Raw genomic sequence first — 22777 nt, forward strand, 5'->3', positions numbered from 1 at the left:
TCGAATGCGTGGTATCTACGTGGTGGAGGATTAAGTGGCAAGGCCTTGCTGGAGGATGCATGTAACTGGGGTGGGTTTTGTGTTTCTAATCTTTTTCCACCTCTGGTTCCTGCTGCTGCTTCCTGCTTTTGGTGGGCAATGCGAGCTCAGCTTCCTGTTCCTGCTACCATGCTTCCTTGCCATGATAGAGGCTCATTTCTCTGGAACTGTAAGGAAGAATAAACCATTTCTTCCATAAGTTGCTTTTGGTTATGGCGTTTCATCACAGCCAAAGAAAATAGCTATTCCATTAGCTTAGCGAAAGAAGAAATTCTTTTGTTGGTTAGTCTGAGAAGTCTAGCTCAGAGGGCTAACTCTAAGCATATCTAGATCCAGGGGATCATGTGATGTCATCAGGACTCATCTGTTGTCTCCAGAGCCTTTGTGAGCCTCATTTGCTGAGCTTAAAGATTGTTCAGGATTCCTGAATTCCAAATTCTACAATCTTAACAGCAGTGGCATCTAAAGGACTTGCCATCCTGCACTTGGGTAGTAGAGGCAGGTAGATCTTTGTGAGTTCAAGGCCAGCCTGGCCTACATAGAAAGTTCCAGGACAGCCAGGATTACATAAAGAAACCCTGTCTCATGTTTTGTTTTTTTTAAATTGCCAGGACGGTAACATCCAAACTGCCAGAATGGGGAACTCTGGGAAACTGATCCCAAGGAAGCAAGGAGAACTGGTGGAAATTGTTTTCTGGATAACTGTCTAAAGTATCTGGACTAAAGAAATAAAATATTTGTTTAATAAAATTTACTAAAGCTTATTAAGAAGACTCCAGGATGCATTTCCTCCCCTCCCCTTCTGCTAGTGACATCCCCAGCATTTAGGTGAACAGAGGCAGGCATGGATGTGGGCATTAGTGATAGTGGTGGCAAAAGTTTCAATTGCTGGTGCAAAAATAGCTTGCTTTTGGTGGATTTTTTTCTTTAAATCTTTGCTATTTTAAGGCCTAAGGCAGATGACTTCTAGTGATTAACTCCTGCTGTTCAGCCACAGGGGATTAAAAAAACACACACACACACACACACACACAGGGGATTAAAAAAAAAGTTTACTTGCTAGGGCTCTTTCTTTCTGGTTCCAGAGCCTCTACTCCTGAGTTGGTTAACTCTTTGTGAGACAGAGAGCAAAGAAGAGGAAGAAAGAGAGAAAGGAGAGTCACATACACAGAAAAAAAACCACATACTCGATGTAGTAAAAATGGCTACACTCGATTTTTATTATTGCTTTCAGCTTTTTATAGCTTTTAGACAAAAGTTGTCTATGTAAAAAAGATTACCTCATGGATAAAATATTACATAAAAGGGGAGTTACAGAAGGATGTCGATAGTACGTTCAAAGCAGAGTTTCGTCCTGAAAGCTCATTATAAGTTCAGAGTAACAGTTTCATCTGGCCTTGCTTTATCACCGTGGACACCTGTGGCTTCATCCTTGCCCCAGCCTAGAATGAATGTTTTTCCTGGATCACATATTTGTTCCAAGCCTATTTCCCATCTTAGTGTAACTGTGAGAGCTCATTGTAGTCCTTGTTATATATCCTTTACTTACTATTCTATGAGGAGGGGGTCACATTATATTCTTGATTCTGATTTTATTACATCTTTCTGGCAAAATGACTAAAACCATCCCCTTAAACTTTTTTTTTCTTAAAACTATTTAAACCATATTAGGAATTCTATAAAGTCATTAATTCGTCTAAACAGCATTAATTTATGAAAGTTCATCTTCGAGTTGATCTGCAGGAAATTTGCTTGACAGGATGGGCTGATGCCCAGCAATCATTAGGCTATGGAATAGAGACAGAAAAGGCATCTCAGCAGCAAGAAGCAATCCCTGAATGAAGTCTCCATGGACTCTGCATTCTCAGAGTTCACCTATCACAGGCCATGCAAACGGTGGGCCGTCTCCAGAAAATTCACTTGCATGCCTTAGTCTTTCCTGGACGGCTTCTGACACACTTCCGGCTCACTGTAATGAAAACTCGGTTCCAGGCAGGTGAACATGGGGTCCCTCTTTCTCTTGCTCCCAGTATCTCCTTAGGAGAAACAAGCTGTCAGCATCTCTCGTTTCTATAATAGTTGTTTTGAAGAAACTAAATTCCACAAGCCTTAAAAAAATCAACCTCTTTCTTCATTAAGGAGAGCTACGAGGGGTTTGTTGACAAAGTCTGGCAACCTGAGTTTGATACTTGAAACCTCACAAAGCAGAAGAGAACTGACACCTCAGAGTTGTTCTAGGACCTCAACGTGCAAGCAGAAGTACACACACGTCCCACCCAACAATAATTAAATAGTACCCTGTCAGTGTCAGGATGAAAATTACACCTTTGGCCTCAAATGCTCAGTGAATCAGATTATAGAGCAATTTGTGTCCTGCTGAACTCTAAAAATATTGGAAAATTTAAAATCCTATATTGGCAAATACTGAAGACAAAAAATAAACAGGAACAAAAATAAAGGAAAAATGGAAAACAAAATGGTTTGCAGAAATTCCTTATACAGACCACACTAAATGTAAATGGAAAAAACAATAAAATCAAAGAGCAGAGATGGAGTCAATAAGACAGATAAGACAGATTACTTGCCACCAAGCCTGAGTTCAATTCCTGGGATGCACATAATTTATGGAAAGAATAAACTCTTAAGTTGTCCTTTGACCACACTTATGCTTTCAAACTCTCTCTCTCTCTCTCTCTCTCTCTCTCTCTCTCTCTCTCTCTCTCTCTCAATATACATATTTTTAAAGTTAAGAGTTGATAAGTATTGTCAGTATTGTCAGAGTTGATAAGTATGGTCCAAATGTTTAAATAGACAGAAAGGATAGATATTAAAGGATACAATAAAACCCACCAAAAAATGGGGGTTGGGGATTTAGCTCAGTGGTAGAGCGCTTGCCTAGCAAGGGCAAGGCCCTGGGTTCAGTCCCCAGCTCCGAAAAAAAGAAAAAAAAACCCACCAAAAAGGAACTAGACTGGCACAAGAGAATTTAAAAAATAAAAAGGACATGCGCAAGTATAGGCACTTGTTCCTGAGCCCAAAGAGCTGAGCTCAATCCTGAGGACCCCCCATGGTGGAAGGAGAGAACAGACTTCTACAAACTGTCCTCTGAGTTCTACACATATGCTGTGGTGTCTCTGCTCACACACATACACAAGTTAAAAATTTTTTTAAAAGATGTAATTTAAAAAATGAATATAGTTGGCATCTACCACAGACACGCATAGTAGAGATCTTTTCTTGATGTGTGTGTGTGTGTGTGTGTGTGTGTGTGTGTGTGTGTGTGTGTGTGCAGGTGTGCATGTTCATGCACTGCTTTCACTGACCAAGAACTGATCTGGTGGCTGATAAGCCCTGAGGGGTGGAGGGGCGTCTTTCTTTCCAAGATGTATGCACAGCTATATTAGCTTTTCATGCGGTATCTTTGGACATACCATCGAAGAAGGATGCATGGTGGTAAGCAGCCAAAGAGCCTGTGTTTGCTACACTTACTGGTCTCACAGAATCTTTAGGTTGATAATATCATTACATTAATTCTTTGTGGCATGAGTCTCCTTGAATATCCTCTTTGCAAATAAGGCCAGTGCTGCTCTGGGAGATTTAACCACTTCTACTCCAGGCTCTAGCTAGTAGCCCAACTTCTCCTACAGTGTTGTTGTTCTGTTCTCTGGTTCATGGATCATTTCCTCTTGCATTTGTAGGAAGCATTCCCAGAGTGTCCCTGAATGTCCCCTGAGCTTTGCTCTCTCTGCAGGACTCCATGTTAGCATTTGCCATTGCTCAATTCACCAGGTGGTGAGACTCCTGTGCTTCTGATTGCCCCTCCCTGCGTTCCCCAACCCTGCTGCCCTCAGAGTCAGAGTGTTCATAATTCACTTGGTTTTTGTTTTGTTGATGTTGTTTGTTTGTTTGTTTCATGCTTGTCTCATGAATACAGAAAGTCAGTGCTAAGGTATTTGGTTTCTGGTCATATGCCTATGTTAACAGAAAGCATCCCCTAAAACTATTTGGAAGGATTCGGGGGAGGGGACATAGGTGGTTGGATAAATGGATGGATGTTGAACAACAAGACATGGACGAATGGTTTTTATTAAATGGTCCTAGCTTCTGGACAACCTGGGCTACACCTTTCCCTGCAAAGTACATGGGGAAACTTTTTAAAAGATCTTGAAATGCTGGCAGAGAATTTAAAGATAAAATGCTTAAGTGCCCAACCTTCAAACAATCAGGAAATGTTAGTTGGATTTGGTTCTCAGTTATACAGAGAGGGAAAACCTTTGAAACTCAGTTGTATTCTGCAGACCTGCTGGTCCTTGTGTTTCAGCAACTCGGGCAGAGAGCACATGCACTGGGGAGTGACCATCTGACTAAGACACTCAGTTCTGCATTAAACAACAGTTGCCATGGCCTCTGAGATACCAATAAGGAAAGAGTGAACTTACTGGCTCTAATGCCAACACCTGGTAAGGGACAGAAGCAACTGGGCACACGGGGACAGATGGAAGATCTGAGAAAGCCATTATCTCAGAGCACACGAGAGGAACCCGATCCCTCCAGTTACAAAAGCCATGTGGAAAATGGGCTACAGAGCCAACAGTTGGCCAACACAGCTGAGATAATGAAATCACAGTCCACAGAGAAGCTCGATGAAGCAGGATTTTAGGGAGCCCATCTTGAGCAAAGCCATCCTAGAGTTCCCTGGTGCAGAGGAGGTCTGAATCTTGTTTGTCAGGATGGCCAGATCAGCAGATTCTATTTCATAGTGAAAATCTTGCAGAGTATACCCCTGGCACTGGTAGCCTGTCTTTTAGCATGACAAGAAATGATATAAATACCATTTTACTGTTTGTAATTCCACAAGGGGGCACAATAGAGGTAACAATACAAACTTTATGTATGGTTTGACTTTTAACACCCTATTTTAGGCTAATAATTTAATCAACAACCTTAAAATCTCAAATCAAAAGTTAAAATGCTACAATACCATTTGGCCAAGAACAAATACTTACTGGGGCTGGGAGATGCTCCGTGGGTAAAGCACTTGCTGTACAAGCATGAAGACCTGACTTTGCATCCCCGGATCCCTCGGTGCTGGTGGGAGGTTAGAAGCTGGCAAATCCTGGGGCTTGCTGACCTGCTGGTCTAGTGAAAGGGTGCACTCCGGGCTCAGTGAGAGACTCTGTCTCCACAAACCAGAGAGGAGAATGACAGAGGGCATTCAGGGCATCCCTCTAGCCTCTTACATATGTCATCCCAGCCCAAGGATGGCTGAGGCAGGAGGGCATGAGTTCAGTCAGGGCCTACATAGAGGTTCATAGCCAACTGAAAGCTAGCCTCGGGTACATAGTGTGCCCCTTTTCGAAAAACAAAAACAAAAACAAAAAAAATATTATGAAAATTTCCAGTATATATTTATTTTTTAAGCCAGAAAAGATTTTGCATGACTAATGTTTCCCTGTTCCCCCCTCCACTCAGATTCTTTCAGCAATGCTAAAGGGGTGAACAGACATAGGCAGCTTTAAAAAAGAGCTCTGCTCTCTGCACGTATGAAGGGAAGATACCTGAAAGTAGGAGAGGAATGGATACTAAACCTTGTTGACATTTACAATATCCATGTGTGTATAAGTATACATGTGTGTAAGTATATGTGTGTGTGTGTGTGTATGTGTGTATGTGTGTGTGTGTGTGTGTGAGAGAGAATAGGTGTTGTTCTTCAACAATACTTATTGAATCTCAAGAGTATGCCTGACCCTTAATCTGGTACTCAGGAGGCAGACACAAGCAGATCTCTTGTGAGTTTAAGACCAGCCTGATCTACACAGTAAATTCCAGGACAGCTCAAGCTACATAATGGACCCTGCCTCAAATTTAACTAATTAATTGTTAATTAATTAATAACAAGATTCATTTCTAGTAGTCGTTAAACAAATCGAGAAAGGAAACTTTCTGAGAGAAATGGCAATGATGGTCATATTGAGTTGAGATCTGACTTCCTGACTGTGCCACATGTGCACAGATGCGAGAAAACGTGGTGGTTTGAGTATGTTTGGCTCAGGGCGTGGCACTGTTAGGAGGTGTGGCCTTGTTGTTGTAGGGGTGGGCTTTGAGACCCTCCTCCTAGCCGCTTGGAAGCCAGTCTTCTGTTTACCTTTGGAATAAGATGTAGAGTTCTCAGCTCCTTCGGTGTCATGCCTGCCTGGACACTGCCATGCTTCCCACCACAGAGTGGAATGAACCTCTGAACCTGTAAGCCAGCCTCAATGAAATGCTGTCCTTTATAAGAGTTGCCCTGGTCATGGTGTCTCTTCACAGCAGTGGAAACCCTAAGACAGACACTATAATATCTGACACTGCACCAGTATGTTGTCACATTATACAGAGAGGAGAGAGGGTCGTGAGGCTGTGCTTTGGTGGTTCTACTGGGGAAAGTGCTGGTACAGAACCAATGATAATGATATTTATTACCAGTAGTAGTATAGTGGTATTGTCATTGTCATTATCATTGGCAATGCCAGCAATTAAGAATTAAACCCAGAACCTATACACTTGGCAAATTCTTTACCCCTGATTATATCCTCATCCTTAGCCCTTGGATTTTTGTTTCATTTTGTTTAATCACTCAAATATTTTTGCAACACAACATTAACGCTTCTTAAGTGTAGTCTAATAGCCAGATCCTGCTCAGGTTTACCCCAGCCCCTGGTGGCTTTGAAGCAGTGCCATCTCACTGTGTAGCTCAGGGTGGCCTTGAATTTGCTGTCACTCAGAATCACCTTGAACGAACTAGAGATTCTCCGTAGGCCCAAGGTTATAAGCACATATAACCGTGGATAGCGCAACATCTCACTCTGTCAGCTGCTGAATTGTCTGTGCAGGTATATAACATAAGACATGGGATTGTGTGTTAAGAATTTAAGTTGTGGAGGGCCGGAGAGAGAGATCAGCGCTTAGAGCACTTCCAAAGAACCTGAATGTGGTTCCCAACACCCAAATCACAACTGTCTGTAACTCCAGTTCTGTGGGATCTGATGCCCTCTTCTGGTTTCCATGGGCACTGTACGCACATGGTGCATAGATATACACATAGAAAAACACCCATACACATAAAGTTTTTAAAAACATAAAACTTAAAAAACGTTGTTTTTTTTTTCATAAAACATGCAGATCCTCTGTTAACATTCACGTGGACAGCCAGGCACACTAGAACCATCCTAAAGTTGCAGGCATTTTGAGATCAGTGCGCTGGGCCTGGATAGTTTTTGTGTTGTTGTTTGAGACCTGATCTCTCTTCAAGGCCCTAGCTGTCCTGGAACTCACTTTGTAGACCAGACTGGCCTTGAACTCACAGAGATCCAGCTGTCTCTGCCTCCCAAGTGCTGAGGTAGAAAGCATGTTCCATCATGCCTAGCTATGTCTGGATATATTTACACTAACACAAAACATAAATGTGACAGTGTTGACAGGTAAAAGTGTTACTGTAATGGCCTGTTGCCCCATCCCCCTCGCACCTGTGTCTCTTTCCCCCATGAATGGCTTTCTCATCATATGGCTGAGGGTCATCTCTTGCTTTGTATGACCAAGTCCTACAAACCCAAGCAAGTTCTCTGGGGGAAAAAAAAATCAGCATTTCCCTGACAGTTTCCTGCTCCAGATTTCCAGTATCACAGAGATCATACCAATTTCTCAAAACTCCGCCAAGCATTCTTAAACTTGCTAAACTGCCTGTAAGTCCTGCTGCAGAGAATCTGATGCCCTCTGGCCTGCACCATGGCATGTGCATATACATGAGGCATATACATTTACACAGGCACACACACACTCATTCTCCACCCTCCCCTCCCTCTACCACACACACACACACACACACACACACACACACACACACACACACACACACACAGAGGCACACATGTATGAAGCCAGCCAAGCTGAATATAATCCCAGACTGGGAATATGTGAATGTGTGTCACACACACACACACACACACACACACACACACCAGGTTTCAAGGACTGACAGGACACAGGAACTCATGTGAAAGAGCTCAGGTTACCAGAGACAGAGAGAATGAACAGTAACCACACAGACTGTCCTGCCTTACTCGGGATTCACTTCAGGGCGTTTACGGAAACTGTTAGAAAGGTGTAGATGCTCTTACCTCACCTGAGATGCCTGACAAGCTCGGCTGCACAACCGAGTGCTGTGTCCCAGACTGGGGACTGCACTGAGCACTGCCACCAAGCACCACCAGGAGGATGGCACCTCGGCTTGAAAGATCCGGAGACGAATATGAGAGTAGGGTTCTGACTGAACATAAAATGTTCCCATGCAATCATAATTCAAACCGTTGTTAAATCAGGGACGATCCGTACTACATTATACACCCCCTCTCCCACATACAGTGTTATAGTTTCCGTACTGATAAATATAAGCTGTGGAGTGGGTGAATGAGCGTAAAAAATCACAAGTCTTCTCCACAGAAGGATTCCAATTACCTGCAGAAAGAGTGAGGGAACGCACATGTGAGGGCATAGCGGTGAGTGCCTGTTACCCTAGGTAGTAGCACTTGGGAAGCAGAGGCATGGGGTCACAAGGCCAGCCTGGGCTCCAGGGCATGAGACAGCAAGAGGCGGGTGAGAGAACATCTTTGAATACAATTACTGGAGGAAAGCCTAACCAGTGAACGCTAAAATGAGGATCGTAAAACTTAATCGAAGCAGGATACTCCTGCGGTTTTTAAAGAATCTTCTCCGAAATATTTAGCGGAAAAGATTAAGTTTACTGGAGAGTACTGGCAGTCACCACTAGGTCCAGATGGCTGAAGCTGGCACGTGTGGCCACCCTGTGGCCCGCTCTCCTCCACATCTGCAAAACGTCATTTAATCCTGAAAACATAAGTCAGACCCATCCACCAGTTCTCGGCAGAGGGCTCAGATCTCTCGGATCACCACATCAAGCATAAAGCAAATGTTATTTTAGATGCCCAAAACTTAATAAAATAGCGTATATTGTTTGCATTTTTTATGAGCTAGTTCACTGAATAGCACCTGGTTACAAATGGTTACAATTAGTTTATTTAGTCAGAGCACTATTATGTCATGTGCTGGAGCACTGGGCTCTGGCCTCTTTCAAGCACAGCTTGCATCTGTTACTAGAGGAGTGGTCAGGGGTTGCCAGTCATCAGCTCAAATAGCTGCATGGACCTGGCCTCCAAGGTTTGCTCAATAAATATTGTCTCTGAAACTACCCATGTCACCCTCAAATCCCTGCTGCAACCAGTGATCTTTCCGGGAAATGAGAGGCGGCAGAGGGCCTGGGAGACCTTCCCTGGAGTCTCTCACCTGGGAAAAGCCCAGACAGAGAGAAGTCAAGTTAGCGGAGGCTGGCTGTGCCTGTCTGGGCAAGGATGGTTTGTGTCAACTTGGGAATGGCATTTGACCTGAAGATGTGTATGCTCCAGGAATGACAGATGCTTCCAAACATGAATAGAATGAGGACCTGCCGTCATTTTGGAAATCAAGAATGATCTTAGAATGTTCCTTAGACAACATTTTTATAAAGAAAACTGCATTTTAGTTAGAAAAAATAGGGGTAAGGAGTGGAAAGATTGTGGATGAGAGGAAGGATGGGAAAAGGTATGGAGACCAGCTTCCGGGCATGATGTTGCTTGTGCATCCTTGAAATCATAGCAGTATGACTCTCTGCACAGACCGGGCATCTCATGGAGTCCCACTCCCACCGAGGCTTTAACCCAGGTAATGGTTGATGGGGAAGGAAGACATGTTTTCAGGGGTGTAGACCCTGGTAAGGTGTCCATGCGGCTGTAAACAAGCCCTCACCCATGCTCCTGTAAAGAACCCAAGTGAAGCTCATTATGTGGTAAACAAAGTCATGAAAATACAAGGAGAGCCGGTTGGAAAGAAGAAGGAATTAGCATGAGACGGAGGGTGAACAGGAAGGGGTGACGGTGAAAATGACAGAACTACCTTATGTACATACATTAAAGGTCATAAGGAAACCTAGTATATATATATGCTTACACACAAACACACACACACACACACACACACACACACACACACACACACACACACACACACTCGCCAGTCATTTAAGATGACTGGCTATGATGCTACATGCTTTTAAGCCCAGTACTTGAGAGGTGGGGTTCCATATAAATTCGAGGCCAGCCAGGCCTCGACATAGTGAGATCCTGTCCCAAACAAAACAAAATCAAACAAACAAACAAACAAATGAAAACAGAACCATTTAAAATGGAGGCACAGGGAAGGCATTATGCTCTTGGAGACATGATGTCTGTCAGCAGATGTTGGGGGTGGATGGTGATGCACAAACCCACAGAGTCTGTCTCTCTGTTCTACAATCAGTCTTGAAGTGTATTTAAAATGGAAGTGAGGCTGGGGAGATGGTTCAGTGGCTAAAGGCTCTTGCCTCCAGGCCTGGTGAGCTGAGTTTGAGCTCTGGGATCCACACAGTGGGAAGAAAGAACCAGCTCCCACAAGTTGCCTTTTGACCTCTACATGTGTGCCATGGCATATGTGTGTACATACAAACAACAGATAAACAAACAAATAAAAGTAGACTAAAATGGGGCTGGAGTGATGGCTCAGCCATTAAGACTGCTGGTTGCCCCTTCAGAGAGCTCAGGTTGGATCCCCAGCCCTGCATGGCAACTCATCTGTAACTTCAATGCCAGTGGATCCAATGCCCTTCTCTTATCTCCACGGGCATCAGACACACAAGTGGTGAATATATACAGGCAAAATACCCATATACATAAAACAAGTTTAAAAAATCATTTTTTAAAAGCAATGATGAAGCAATTTTCATTTGCATGTTAAATCAATGAAATTGTAGTGGCTCTGAGACAGCGCAGCAGGGGCATTGTCCTAGACACCTGGACTTCAGGTGCTACTCCATTATGGCTCCCATGGGGCTTCGGTTCTAATGGAGGGAGGAAGCAATTTTAGGAAAGGCCACTGGTGATGGGATGTGGAAAATGGAAGGCAGTCATGGGGTGTGATATACACGGAAGAAAGGAAGAGGTGCCCTTGAAGGGCTTGAACCAGAGCTGGGGATGCCACCCAGTGTGTGCACAGCTCTGCCTGGCATCAGGGAAGCCCAGAGTGGCTTGCATTTGTTTGGTTTTTTTCAACTTAACAGAAGCTACTTATCTGGGGGAAGGAACAGGAATTGAAAAACTGTCTCGGGGTTGGGGATTTAGCTCAGTGGTAGAGCGCTTGCCTAGCAATCGCAAGGCCCTGGGTTCGGTCCCCAGTTCCGAAAAAAAGAAAAAAAAAAGAAAAAAAGAAAAACTGTCTCAACCACACTGACCTGTGGGAAAGCCTGTGGGGCAGTTTTCTTTATTGATGATCAATGCGGAAGGGGTCAGCCCCCATGGGCCATGCCACCCCTAGGCAGATGGTCCCGAGTATCTAAGAAATTGCACTGAGAGAGTCAGAAGAAGCAAGCTAGTGACCAATGTTCCTCCATGGCGTCTGTGTCAATTCCTGCCTCCAGATTTCTGCTTGGCTTCCTTCTCCTCAATAATGGACCATCACATGAAAGTGTAAGCCAAGTAAACCCTTTCTACCACAGAGTGCTTTTGATCAAGGTCTTTATCACAGCAACAGAAAGCTAATTAAGACAATGGCCCTTAATGGATAGTGCTGGGAAATTGACCATCCTAAGTCACAAGTATCCTGCTGCGGCTTCCTCTCAAACCCCAGGCAAGGGGCAGAGTGTGGGAGGGAACAGACCTAGTGTCATGGATAAAATCACAATTCATCTCACTGTTCCCTCTTTCTCTGTGTCTGGAGCAGATGCTCCGTGGGGCACACATGGTTATCATCAGTGTGGACGGAGAAGACCATGGCAACACTATCAACCGGGTGACCTCAGGGACAGCCACAGAACTTGTGGAACGCTCCACCCACCAACTGCTGAGCAAACATGTGTTGCAAATCTACAGGAAACATTCGCAGAGATAGACCATATGCTGGGCCATAAAGCAAGGCTCGGTGAATTGAAGTCACGCAGAGTATTCCCTGAGAACGAGGGAACTCAATGAGCAGTGGATGCACAAAGATCGGATAACTTCCAAATACAGAGTAATTAAATACAGCCATTGGAAATCCCCACCAAGTCAACATCAAATCACGTGCAAGCTAAGAGAGTCTCCATGACTATCTGTGAGGGGTGGGTTAGATGGGGCAGGTATGAAACATGTCACAGATTCCTGGGGGACTGTCGTGGTACCTCGGTGTTGGGCAGAAAATGGAGAGAAATGGGTGGGCCCAGCTGTTTTGAATGTAGCTAGTCAGATTTTAATACACACACACACACACACACACACACACACACACACACACACACACACACAGAGGCACGCACAATTTGTACCCAGTTATACTGTAGAAATCGGTCCACAGCTGGAGCAAGATGAATTTGAGAGAGCGCCAGCCAGTTCCTAATAACCAGGCTGTCTGTGTGTGACTAGGCTCCAATACACTTAGCACATGTTTCTTTCTCTCTTTTCTTTTTAAAAAAGATTTATTTGTGTGTGTGTGTGTGTGTGTGTGTGTGTGTGTGTGTGTGTGTGTGTGTGTGTGTGTAGGCTAGAAAAGGTCATCACCTCGAGTTACAAAGGCTGGGAACTGAACTCCGGTTCTTCAGAAGAGCAGGATGTGTCCCTACCTGCTGAGCGGTCTCTCCTACACCCTTAGCGCATCTTTCTGAGTTAGGTCACTTGTAGTGGCCGTCCAGAGCTGGCAATGGAAGGACTGAGCAGCACTGGGGGCAAATGGCCTTTGTGTGCCACCCTACTTCTCTTTGTTAAAAAAGCCTCTCACCAAGTGTTCATTAATTTCCATAAAGGAATCACAATGGCAAGATCTATATACTTTTGGTAACTAATATTCTTCCCATTATAACACAATCAGCAACGATGCCCTTCACAGTAAAACTAGTATAGTTACCGGCCTACAGGGATAGAGTGTTATTACATTTTGTACTTTGTCTTTACAGATTAATTGTGAGAAAGTTTAGTGCCAGTTTCTAGTCAAGATAACCTGGGCATTGTGATATTAGGAAGGCCCTAAAACCCTGTTCCTTCTCCTCTTGATGCTGATGACATAAAATGCTTCCTGTGGTTGGCGCCTGCCTGGATGTGCCATGTACACTGATGTCAACCATGACGACCTGCCCTTGATGGATTAGACAGAAAAACACAAGTTTCTGCTAACAAAGCTGCTGCTTATTGATTAACCCGGCTGCTATATGTTCAGTGATCAGTTAGTGCTATGATCTGTGTAACTTTAATGTTTTCAAAACCTATTTTTAATGATGGTTCTTAAATGCTTTGCCCTCTCTTTAGCCCACCTCCCACCAGAGGTAATGGAAAAGAAAGATGCGGGGTTGGAGGGAAGTGGACCTGTTTAGAAAGGTTCTTTGGAGTAACTCCCGTCTGCAGTCTGCATTGTTTGGAAATTGGCAGTTCAGCTCACAGGTCAGTGAAGATAGCTCGGTCTGCTCACAAACACCTCACCAGCAGCCTAGTTAGGTAGACTCGAGATAGCAAACAGGAATCAGCAGTGGTGGCACTACCTAGCAGAGACAGCCAGTCCTCAGCCTCAGCACCAGCACTCAGTCAGCAGGAAGGACCAACAGGAATGTCAGTTCTGGGCTGTGCCTCTCTGAGAGAAATGAAGATCAGTGAAGACCAACAGCTAGCTCTATAAGCAAGCCTAGCTCAGCCCCCCACCCGACCCCGTCACTGTCTGCTGAGTCCTCCACAGGTCTTGCCTCCGCTAACAACACTCTGCCAATCAGCAGAGTCCACGGAAGCAGCAAGAAATTGCAGCACACCGCCCGAAGTGTTTTGGTGCGTTTTTCTTTCTCTATGGAGTCCTGACAAATGTCGCTCAATTACACAGTAACCAATACATGCATGTTGTTAGCAAAGAATCCACGTGTCCTTTCACGTCTTTGCTTTAGCAGAACATCCTTTCTCCTGTGTCTGCTTCAGCTAAATGTTCCTTCAAGTGTCTGCCCCAGTAAAACACCATCAACTGACTTTTCAAAGAATGCTCAAGTTTCCATTTCAACTCTGCTGTTACAAATTGGGGAGCAGAAGCCCCGAAAACCCAGCATCACGTCCACATGATAATTGCCTCAAAGTGGGTTCCAGGGAAATGCTAGACTTAAGATCCCTTAGGGAGGCTTTCACCACCTCTGAGAGGTGCCCTTGTGTGTTTCTTTCACCATATAATCTACTCATCAGAGAGAGCATGTTGAAAGTCTCCATGCTCAGCCTAACTTGGGCACCTCCCACGAATCAGGTGCTCTCTGCCTTGGGTCCCTTCCCTTGAGGTATGGAGAGTTCATGAATAATTTGAGGATTACTGGTGTCGAGTTGACAGAATCTAGAAAGACCTAAGAGATGGGCCTCGAGGCATGTTTGAGGAATGTAATCTTGATTATGTTAATTGATGTGGGAAGACCAGAGGTATCCTTTCCTGGGGCTGAGATCTTGGACTGTGGAAGAAGGGACAGAATGGGCTGATCACTTTGTTTCGGCTTGCTTCTTGTGAACACAAAGTGACTTACTTCTTCAAGCCCCCTCAGCATCTCCAATACAACAAAATGAACCGTTGCTTCCTCCAGTTGGTTTTCTTCGGGTGTGCTTGTAAGTGCTACAGGAAAAGAGAGGAAGTATGACACCAGGTATGGTGTCACATGTTGAGTGGATCTGAGTTCAAATCCAGCCTGCTCTGCACAGTGAGCCCCAGGCTAGCCGGTGCTGAGCAGTGGGGTGAGGAGGAAGAGGAGGATGGAGGGAGCTAGGCTTTGGCACCTACACACTCCAGGGTCTCTGAGGAATGTCTGCATCTGGGTGATGCAAATCAGTCTCAGTTGCCCTGGTTTCCCATTGCGTGAATGAACACCCCTGGAGTTGCCCTTGACTTTGCCTTTCTATGCTTAGTCCATCTGTCATTCCCTTGGCTTCTGTCTGTTTAGGACTGAACCATTTCCTACTCCCTGCTTGTTGTTACCACAGTCAGTCCACCCTCCAGTCCCAACTCAATCAATCTCCCTGCTTCCTCTGTGTTTCCCAACAGTCTGATCTCAGCAGATGATCCAACAGAGTGATGGAGCCCCTCCGTGAAGAGCCGTCCCAGGGCCACCATCCCACAGAATCCAAAGAATGTCCTCAGTCCTAAACCACCAGCTTCTGCTCTCTCTCTCTCTCTCTCTCTCTCTCGCTCGTCCCATTGTTGCTGTACCCAGTCATGTGGTTTCTTGTTAGTGTGCCAGACACACCCCTGTCCTGTTCTCATGTGCTCAGTGTGAACCTGTTCTGAGCTCTGCAGTTTTAGACCACAAGCTCCAAGTAGAGTAGCATAAGCCTTTTACCCCAGAACTCAGGAGGTTGGAGTATTGTGAGTTCACCAGCCTGGGCTACATAGTGAAACCCTTACTATATATTTTTAACTTTCCATTGGTTCTTTGTGAACTTCACGTCATGCACCCCAAATCCCACTCATCTCCCCCTCTCCTTGCTTCTACCCTCCACCCTTGCAACCTCCCCCCAACACAGAAAGCAATCTCATGTGGAAGCTGTAGTGTGTCACAGTGTGTCCCATAGTATACCCTTTGTCCGCATGTCTTTGCTTGCAAATGTTCATTGCAAATGACTCCTTGGTCTGGTTTGAGGCCTCTGGATTTTGCTACTCTATCAACACTGACACATTGCTGGGACTCCTCTCAGATATCCTGTTGCTGCCCCGTGTCATGAAGACCCTGTAGTTTTGGATCTACAGAACCAGCCCCTTCATGCACTCCAGCAGTTCATCAATTGGGTAGATGCTGGGGTGAACAATCCAAAGCCCGGGATCTGAGCCTGAGAGATATATGATCTGGTCAGCCCACCTGGGCTCTCCCACGTCCACACCACCATAGCAAGCTCTCCTGCCTTGCCCTGGCTGACCCATCCAATGCTGCTACCAGCGAGGGGCAGACCCAGCTCTCCAGCTCTTGTGCCTTAGAGGTCAATTCATCCTTGTACCATCAGGGCCAGTTCTACTGTGGGGCCCTGGCAAGGTACAGGACCTGCTTACCCAAATGCTGCATCAGGCAGGGGGGCTAGGCTGGCTCTATGGCTCTCATGCTCATGAGGGCTCATCCCCAATTCCTGAAGCCAAGGCCAGCTCTACCCTGTTGCTCAGGTGAGGTGCAGGGCCTACTTTTCTGAGAGTTGCAGCCAGTGAGGGACAGGGCCAGTTCTCCCACTCTCACGACCCCAGGACCAGCTCTCCCATAATGCCCAGCCTCTCTGCCACCTGCTAACCATAACAGCCTCAGCTGCAACACATCTAGGGCAGACAAACAATTTTTTTGAACCAATAGATGGTCACTGTTAGAAAGGAAAAGACAGAGCATTGTGATTCAGCTGATAGGAACACTTCCTGGTAAGCCTGAAGACCTGACTGAGTTCAGCCCTAGGAATCCACATGGTCAAAGGAGTGAACTGACTTCAGCAAGTTGTCCTTTGTCTATACTAGTAAATAAATATTATAAATAGAAATGTTACCCCATTTTTGTCCTAACTGGGCATGGTGGTGCACTTGAGAGGCAGAGGCCAGAGATCTCATGTTCAAAGCCATCACAGGCTATGTAGTAAGATCTTGTATCAGAAACTAAAACAATGGGATAGAAGAGGACTCTGTTCATATGAATTCTGACCAAGTGTATCAGTTTTCCCCTCCTGAGAGACGTTTCTTCACGGTATGATACGCCCCTGCTTCCTCTTCCTTTCCTGGCCCTCCTTCCTGTCTTTTTTCTTTCTTTTTTTTTTCCCCCTTTTTTGTTTTGATGAGGGTTGATAACTGAATTTTTTATTACAGAAAATATCAATATAACAATGATTAATGACCAAGGAAAACAGTGAAAGTAATTCAGTGAAGCCAGTGAACTTCAATTGGGTAGTAGGTTTCCGCGAGCCCCATAGCTAATTAAAGCATTGGTATGATATGCCCTAATTGGGTCTTGTTCTACACAACACTGAAGAGAAGGTCTGTGAGAGTTGAAGTGCCTTTCTCCTCCTCTCTAATTCTTAAGTTTTAAATTAGTTTATTTTTTTTAACACTATACAGTGTCGGACACTTAAATACTTCTGGCCAACAGTTTTATTGTACTCTAGGCTCCTGTGTCCCCACTCCAGCAATCACTGTTTGGCACGCAGACTTAGAGTACTGTTTGCTCTGCAGTGTTCTTCCTTGTGAGGGAGAGGAAATACAATTTCCCCCCTCAACTCTCATAAGTGTGTAGTTGAGACAGAGTCTGAGACAGGAGGGTAGTAAGAGAAGGGAGTTTGTCAGCACATGCCACATACATCACACAGGAGAACACACAAGACCACATACATCACACAGGAGAACACACAAGGCCACATACATCACATGGGAGAACACACAGGGCCACATACATCACACGGGAGAACACACAGGGTACCAGAGCAGGAGACTGGCTTATTTAATTATCTAGCTGAGAACCATAAATTTCATTACATTATTTCTGTCAGTCACTGTTCTATTGGTTTGAAGAGACACCATGACCAAGGCAACTCTTAAAAAAGAAAGCATTTAGGTGGGGGCTGGCTTACAATCTCAGAGATTTAGTTCATTATCATCATGACTGGGAGCATGGCATCAGGCAGGGCAGGCATGGTGCTGGAGAAGTAGTTGAGAGATATTTACTGATCCAGAGAGAGAGAGAGAGAAAGAGACAGAGACAGAGACAGAGACACACAGAGACAGACAGAGAGATGGAGAAAGTCTGGCAAGAGCTTTTGAAACCTCACACCCACACCCAGTGACCTCCTTTAACAAGGCCACACCTAATCCTTTCAAATAGTGCCACTCCCTGGTGACCAAGCATTCAAATCTTATGAGCCTATGGGAGTCATTCTTATTCAAACCACCACTTTATTTATTTATTTTGTTAGTGCACACACACACACACACACACACACACACACACACACACACACACACAGTGTGGCTTGAATGTGAGGAGATCGGAGGACACCTTGCAGGCCTCCGTTCTCTTCTTCCACCATATGGGTCTCTAGGATGGAAGTCAGGTCATCAGCCTCCAGGGGTGAAATGCCTTTACCCCTCCCCCCACCAGCCGTCCCGCCAGCCCTTGGAGAGTAATACATTGCAAAGCAAGGACAAGACAAAGCAAAGCAGCTGTGCGAGCTTCCAGGGGAATTTTGGGAAGGGCAGTGTGGGGGAGGCTAGTTGAGATATGTCTGCAGAGGCCTGCAGAGGAAAATGTATCTCCTCTCTTTGGGTAGGAACTAGTGGAGGAAGATTCGAAGGGTCTGTGTTTTTAGGAGTTTCTGTCCTGTTTCTAGGAAAACAAAGAGAGCAGGCAAATATCTCCCCTGTACCCTGTCTTCAGCTTTGGAACAGGTGTGTTTTGGTTTCCTTCCAAAGACTAGATCTGTAAGATGTGAAGCCCTTGGGATGGCCTGGGGACATATGACAACAGTTCCTAAAGAGAACGTGTGGAGAACCTGTGGCTCCAGCAGCATTTGTAGCAGAGGATGGCCTTGTCGGGAATCAGTGGGAGGAGAGGCCTTTGGTCCTGTGAAGTCTCAATGCCCCAGTAGGAGAATGCCAGGGTCAGGAGGCAGGAATGGGTGGGTGGGTGGGGAAGCACCCTCATAGAAACACAGGGAGGAAGCATGGGATAGGGGGTTTCCAGAGGGGAAACCAGGAAAGGGGATGACATTTGAAATGTAAATAAATAAAATATCCAATTAAAAAAAAAGACCACAGGTTCCTAATTATATATGATGTACAATTTTGTATCATAACATGTTTGTTAACACTTTGGGGAGAGCTTACTCTGTCTCCACAGTACACTAGGACTTCTGAATGGTGCAGAACCTGTGACAGGTTTTACCTTTCCATAGGAAATAAGGAAAAATATGGAGAATCTAGGGTGTTTGTTTGTTTGTTTTGAGACAGGGCTTCTCTGGAGGCTACAACTAGCCTCAAACTCAGAGATAAGCCAGCTTCTGCCTCCAGAGTGCTGGGACTAAAGCTGTGCCACACCACACCTGGCTGGTGGTAGATTGCAGAATTCATCATAATTCTCAATGAAATCAGGATCTTTGAGTGTTTTTGTTTTTATTTGGGGTTTTTTTTGTTTGTTTTTCGTTTTGTTTTGAGACAGAGTTTCTCTGTGTAGTCTTGGCTTTCTTGATCTCTTTCTGTAAACCAAAGTAGCCTAGAACTCAAATATCTGCTGGCTACTGCCTCCTAAGTACTGGGATTAAAGGTGTGCATTACCATGCCTGACCAGTTTGTTTTATTTTGTTTTAATAGGATGGTAGCTGTTATTTTTTATTTTATATACTGATTTAAACAATCTGTTCCTTTATTAGACAAGGAGAGAAAGAGCCTGAGGTTAGTCAGATAGGCATTGAAATAACTCCAGTTGAAGTCCCTGTGAAATTGGATTGCATGGTACCCGTGTTCACGCTGTTAAATGCTGGGATCCAAACAAGTGCTGTATTAATCTACTGAGTTCCCCAGTGAGACTCGAGTGACTGAGTCCTTAACAACAGAAACATGTTTCCCACAGTTCTGATTGGGAAAAGTCCCAGACTTGGATGCCAGCAGGGTTGGGTTTGGGCAAAGGTCCTCTCCCTGATGTACATGACCGGCCACCACCTGCACCTTCTCACTGTGTCGTAATGGGGCACTTTCTGGTCCCTGCTGTCAAAAGGGCACAAATGCATTATGATGACATCTTTATGATCTCAGTTAATCCCAGTGGTCTTCCAAAGCTTTATCTCCAAATGCTGCCACTTTAGGAGTCAGGGTTTCATTGTGGATTTGAACTCAGAGGGACACACGTGTTAATTCATCACATGTATGATTACAATGAGTACTTGGAAAGAGTTAAACTTTCCTTGGTTAAACTGTTCTGGAGTTTGAGAAACAACAACAACAAAATGAGACAACTTGCTGACTCAGGCTTTAAAGTTTCACATTCCAGGGCATAACCCTGGAAGCTGGGCTTGGGGTGTGGGTGCAGGGGACACCCCTACACCCAACAAGGCTAAGGAAAAGATAGCTAGCAAGCTTCCCAGTAAATAGAAGTCTATGATTTGTTGGGTTTTTTTTTTTTTTGGTTTGTTTGTTTGTTTTAAAACTCAGAGCAAGAATATTCTATGACATCCAAAAAATACAAAATTCCCCTTTCAATGTCCCTACATGCCATTTGGATTACAAACACCCTGTTCACTTACAAGCTGCCAGTGTTGCTCTAGGATACATCAGCAGGGCCAACTGGCTACAACAGAGCCTGCATGATGTATTGTCTGACCTACTACAGGAGAAGTTTGTCAAACCCTGACATGCAAATGTATACAGCCAATGGTTTCCGGTTTCAACTCTTTTAAAGTCTGGTCCACTGACAACTAGACTAGGGTCCCTGAAGTCAGGCCAGTCTAGAGTCAGGTTTATCTGCCTTTAAGTCTCCATTCCGGGGTTGGGGATTTAGCTCAGTGGTAGAGGGCTTGCCTAGCAGGCGCAAGGCCCTGGGTTCAGTCCCCAGCTCTGAAAAAAAGAAAAAAGAAAAAAAAAAGTCTCCATTCCTTGGCTACCACTCATCCTCAGGTGACAGGAAGAGAGAGGAATGGGAGCTAAGAGTGGTACCTGGTATGGAATCCCACACTGGACACTGTCAGTGGCAATTTTCCTGTGGACCCACTTTCAGTGTTTCTGACCTGGTTTTGTTTTGTCTCCGCCCCTTTTACACAAAGGTAATCTTAAAGGATGTGGACTCACTTCTCTACGTGGACACTGACGTCCTCTTTCTGCGGCCCGTGGACGACATCTGGAAGCTTCTTAGGCAGTTTAACTCCACCCAGCTCGCTGCTATGGCCCCAGAGCATGAAATCCCTAAGATTGGCTGGTACAGCCGCTTTGCCCGGCATCCTTTCTACGGCTCTGCTGGGGTTAACTCAGGGGTCATGCTCATGAACTTGACTCGCATAAGAAGTACCCAGTTCAAGGTAAGGAGGAGCTTGAAAATGCCATCTAAAGACCAGGAGTTAAGGGCGATGGTGGCAAAGCCCCTTAAATCCCAGTAGTCAGGAGCCAGGGGCAAGCAGATCTCTGAAGTCAAGGCCAGCCTGATCTACAGAGAGAGTTCTAGGACAGACTGGATAACTTCGAGAAACACTATCAGAAAAAAAAAAAAAAAAAAAAAAGACCAGGAGTTTGCCTTTCCAGTAGGGACACACTGGGATACTTTGTGTGACTGTGGCTGTGCTGATCTGGCCTGTGGGTGTGGATAGAAGGATCCAGAGGAAGGTATTTGAAACGTTATTGAATTTTACTCAGAAGAGCTCGGGGGGTTGTGGAATATAAAACTTCATAGTCTCCATTCAGAAATACTATGTGATGTTTCTAAATTACAGTGTCCGAACTATGTTTATCCAGGACTTCAAAGCTCATGCTCAGCTGATCCTGGTCTCTTTTCTTCTAGTAGTAAAAATAAATAAATAAATAAATAAATAAATAAGAAGAACCAAAATGAAAGTTTTTAGATGTCAGTCCCCATTCTCCTCGTGTTAAGAGTAGAAGAGGGCTGGAGAGATGGCTCAGTGGTTAAGAACCCTGGCTACTCTTCCAAAGGTCCTGAGTTCAAATCCTAGCAACCACATGGTGGCTCACAGCCATCTATAATGAGATCAGAAGCCCTCTTCTGATGTGTCTGAAGACAGCTACAGTGTACTTATATATAATAAATAAATCTTTAAAAAAGAAGAAGAAGAAGAATAGGAGGGCTGGGATATAGCTCAGTTGGTAAAGAGCTTCCCTTGCAAGCCTGAGGACCTGTGTTCAATCCACGTGCTAAAAAAAAGCAAAAAACAAAAAATAAACAAACAAACAAAAAAGCCAGAAAATATCTTTTAAAAGTCAGGCAAAAATGGTGCATGCCTTTAATCCTAGTACTCAGGGGGCAAAGACAGGGGAATCTCTGAGTTCAAGGCTAGACTGGACTACAGAGTGAGTTCTAGGACAACCAGGGCTAGACAGAGAAACTCTGTCTTGAAACAAAATAAAGCCAAGCCAGGCCAAGCCAGGTGTGGCTTATCATCCCAGTGCTGGGGAGACAGAGGCAGGCAGGTTCCTGGGGATTCACTGGCCAGCTAGTATATCCTATGTGGTAAGCTCCAGGCCACTGAGAGATCCCATCTCATAAAACAAGTAAAGGGTCTTTAAGAAGCAACATTTGATGTTCATTGGCCTCCACCAGCACTTGCACCCATGCTCACATTCACCTACAGGTTTGCACCACCACGCACATGAATGTGCACATACCTGTACACACAAACACTGAAAAAGGAAGAATAACCAGTGTGTGGTCTATGCAAGACTTCAGTCCACAGTGTGCCAAAACAAGGCTATACCTCCTAATAGTAGCACTTCCCGTGGGCCAAGCATTTTCAAACCACCACACACCCACCCATACACATAAATAAGAAAAATTTAAAAACAACAGGCTAGCCTGTTTATTACTAGCAGTAGTACAATTTCCAAAGATCTCAAGTGAAGAAAAAATAATCATACTTTTATGCCTTAGAAATTTCCAGAAAAAATGCTTAGAAGATCTTTAATTGTTTATTGTAGA

At 44.8% G+C, this 22777-nt stretch overlaps 1 protein-coding gene across 4 annotated transcripts in view; it reads left to right on the top strand.

Moving 5' to 3' along the window:
- Gxylt2 (glucoside xylosyltransferase 2) overlaps nucleotides 1-22777 on the top strand; it is a 107411-nt gene that overhangs the window by 43062 nt on the left and 41572 nt on the right. For 3 of the 4 annotated variants that reach the window (XR_015685828.1, NM_001447430.1, XM_087659327.1), the window contains 1 exon segment: nucleotides 20901-21152. Coding sequence is in view for 3 of the 4 variants with exons in the window: in NM_001447430.1 (NP_001434359.1) it covers nucleotides 20901-21152 (252 nt within the window). In the remaining variant the exon portion in view is untranslated. 4 annotated transcript variants of the gene reach the window in all.

This window comes from Rattus norvegicus, chromosome 4, assembly GCF_021556685.1.
Source record: "Rattus norvegicus strain SHRSP/BbbUtx chromosome 4, alternate assembly SHRSP_T2T, whole genome shotgun sequence".
Taxonomy (NCBI): Eukaryota; Metazoa; Chordata; class Mammalia; order Rodentia; family Muridae; genus Rattus; species Rattus norvegicus.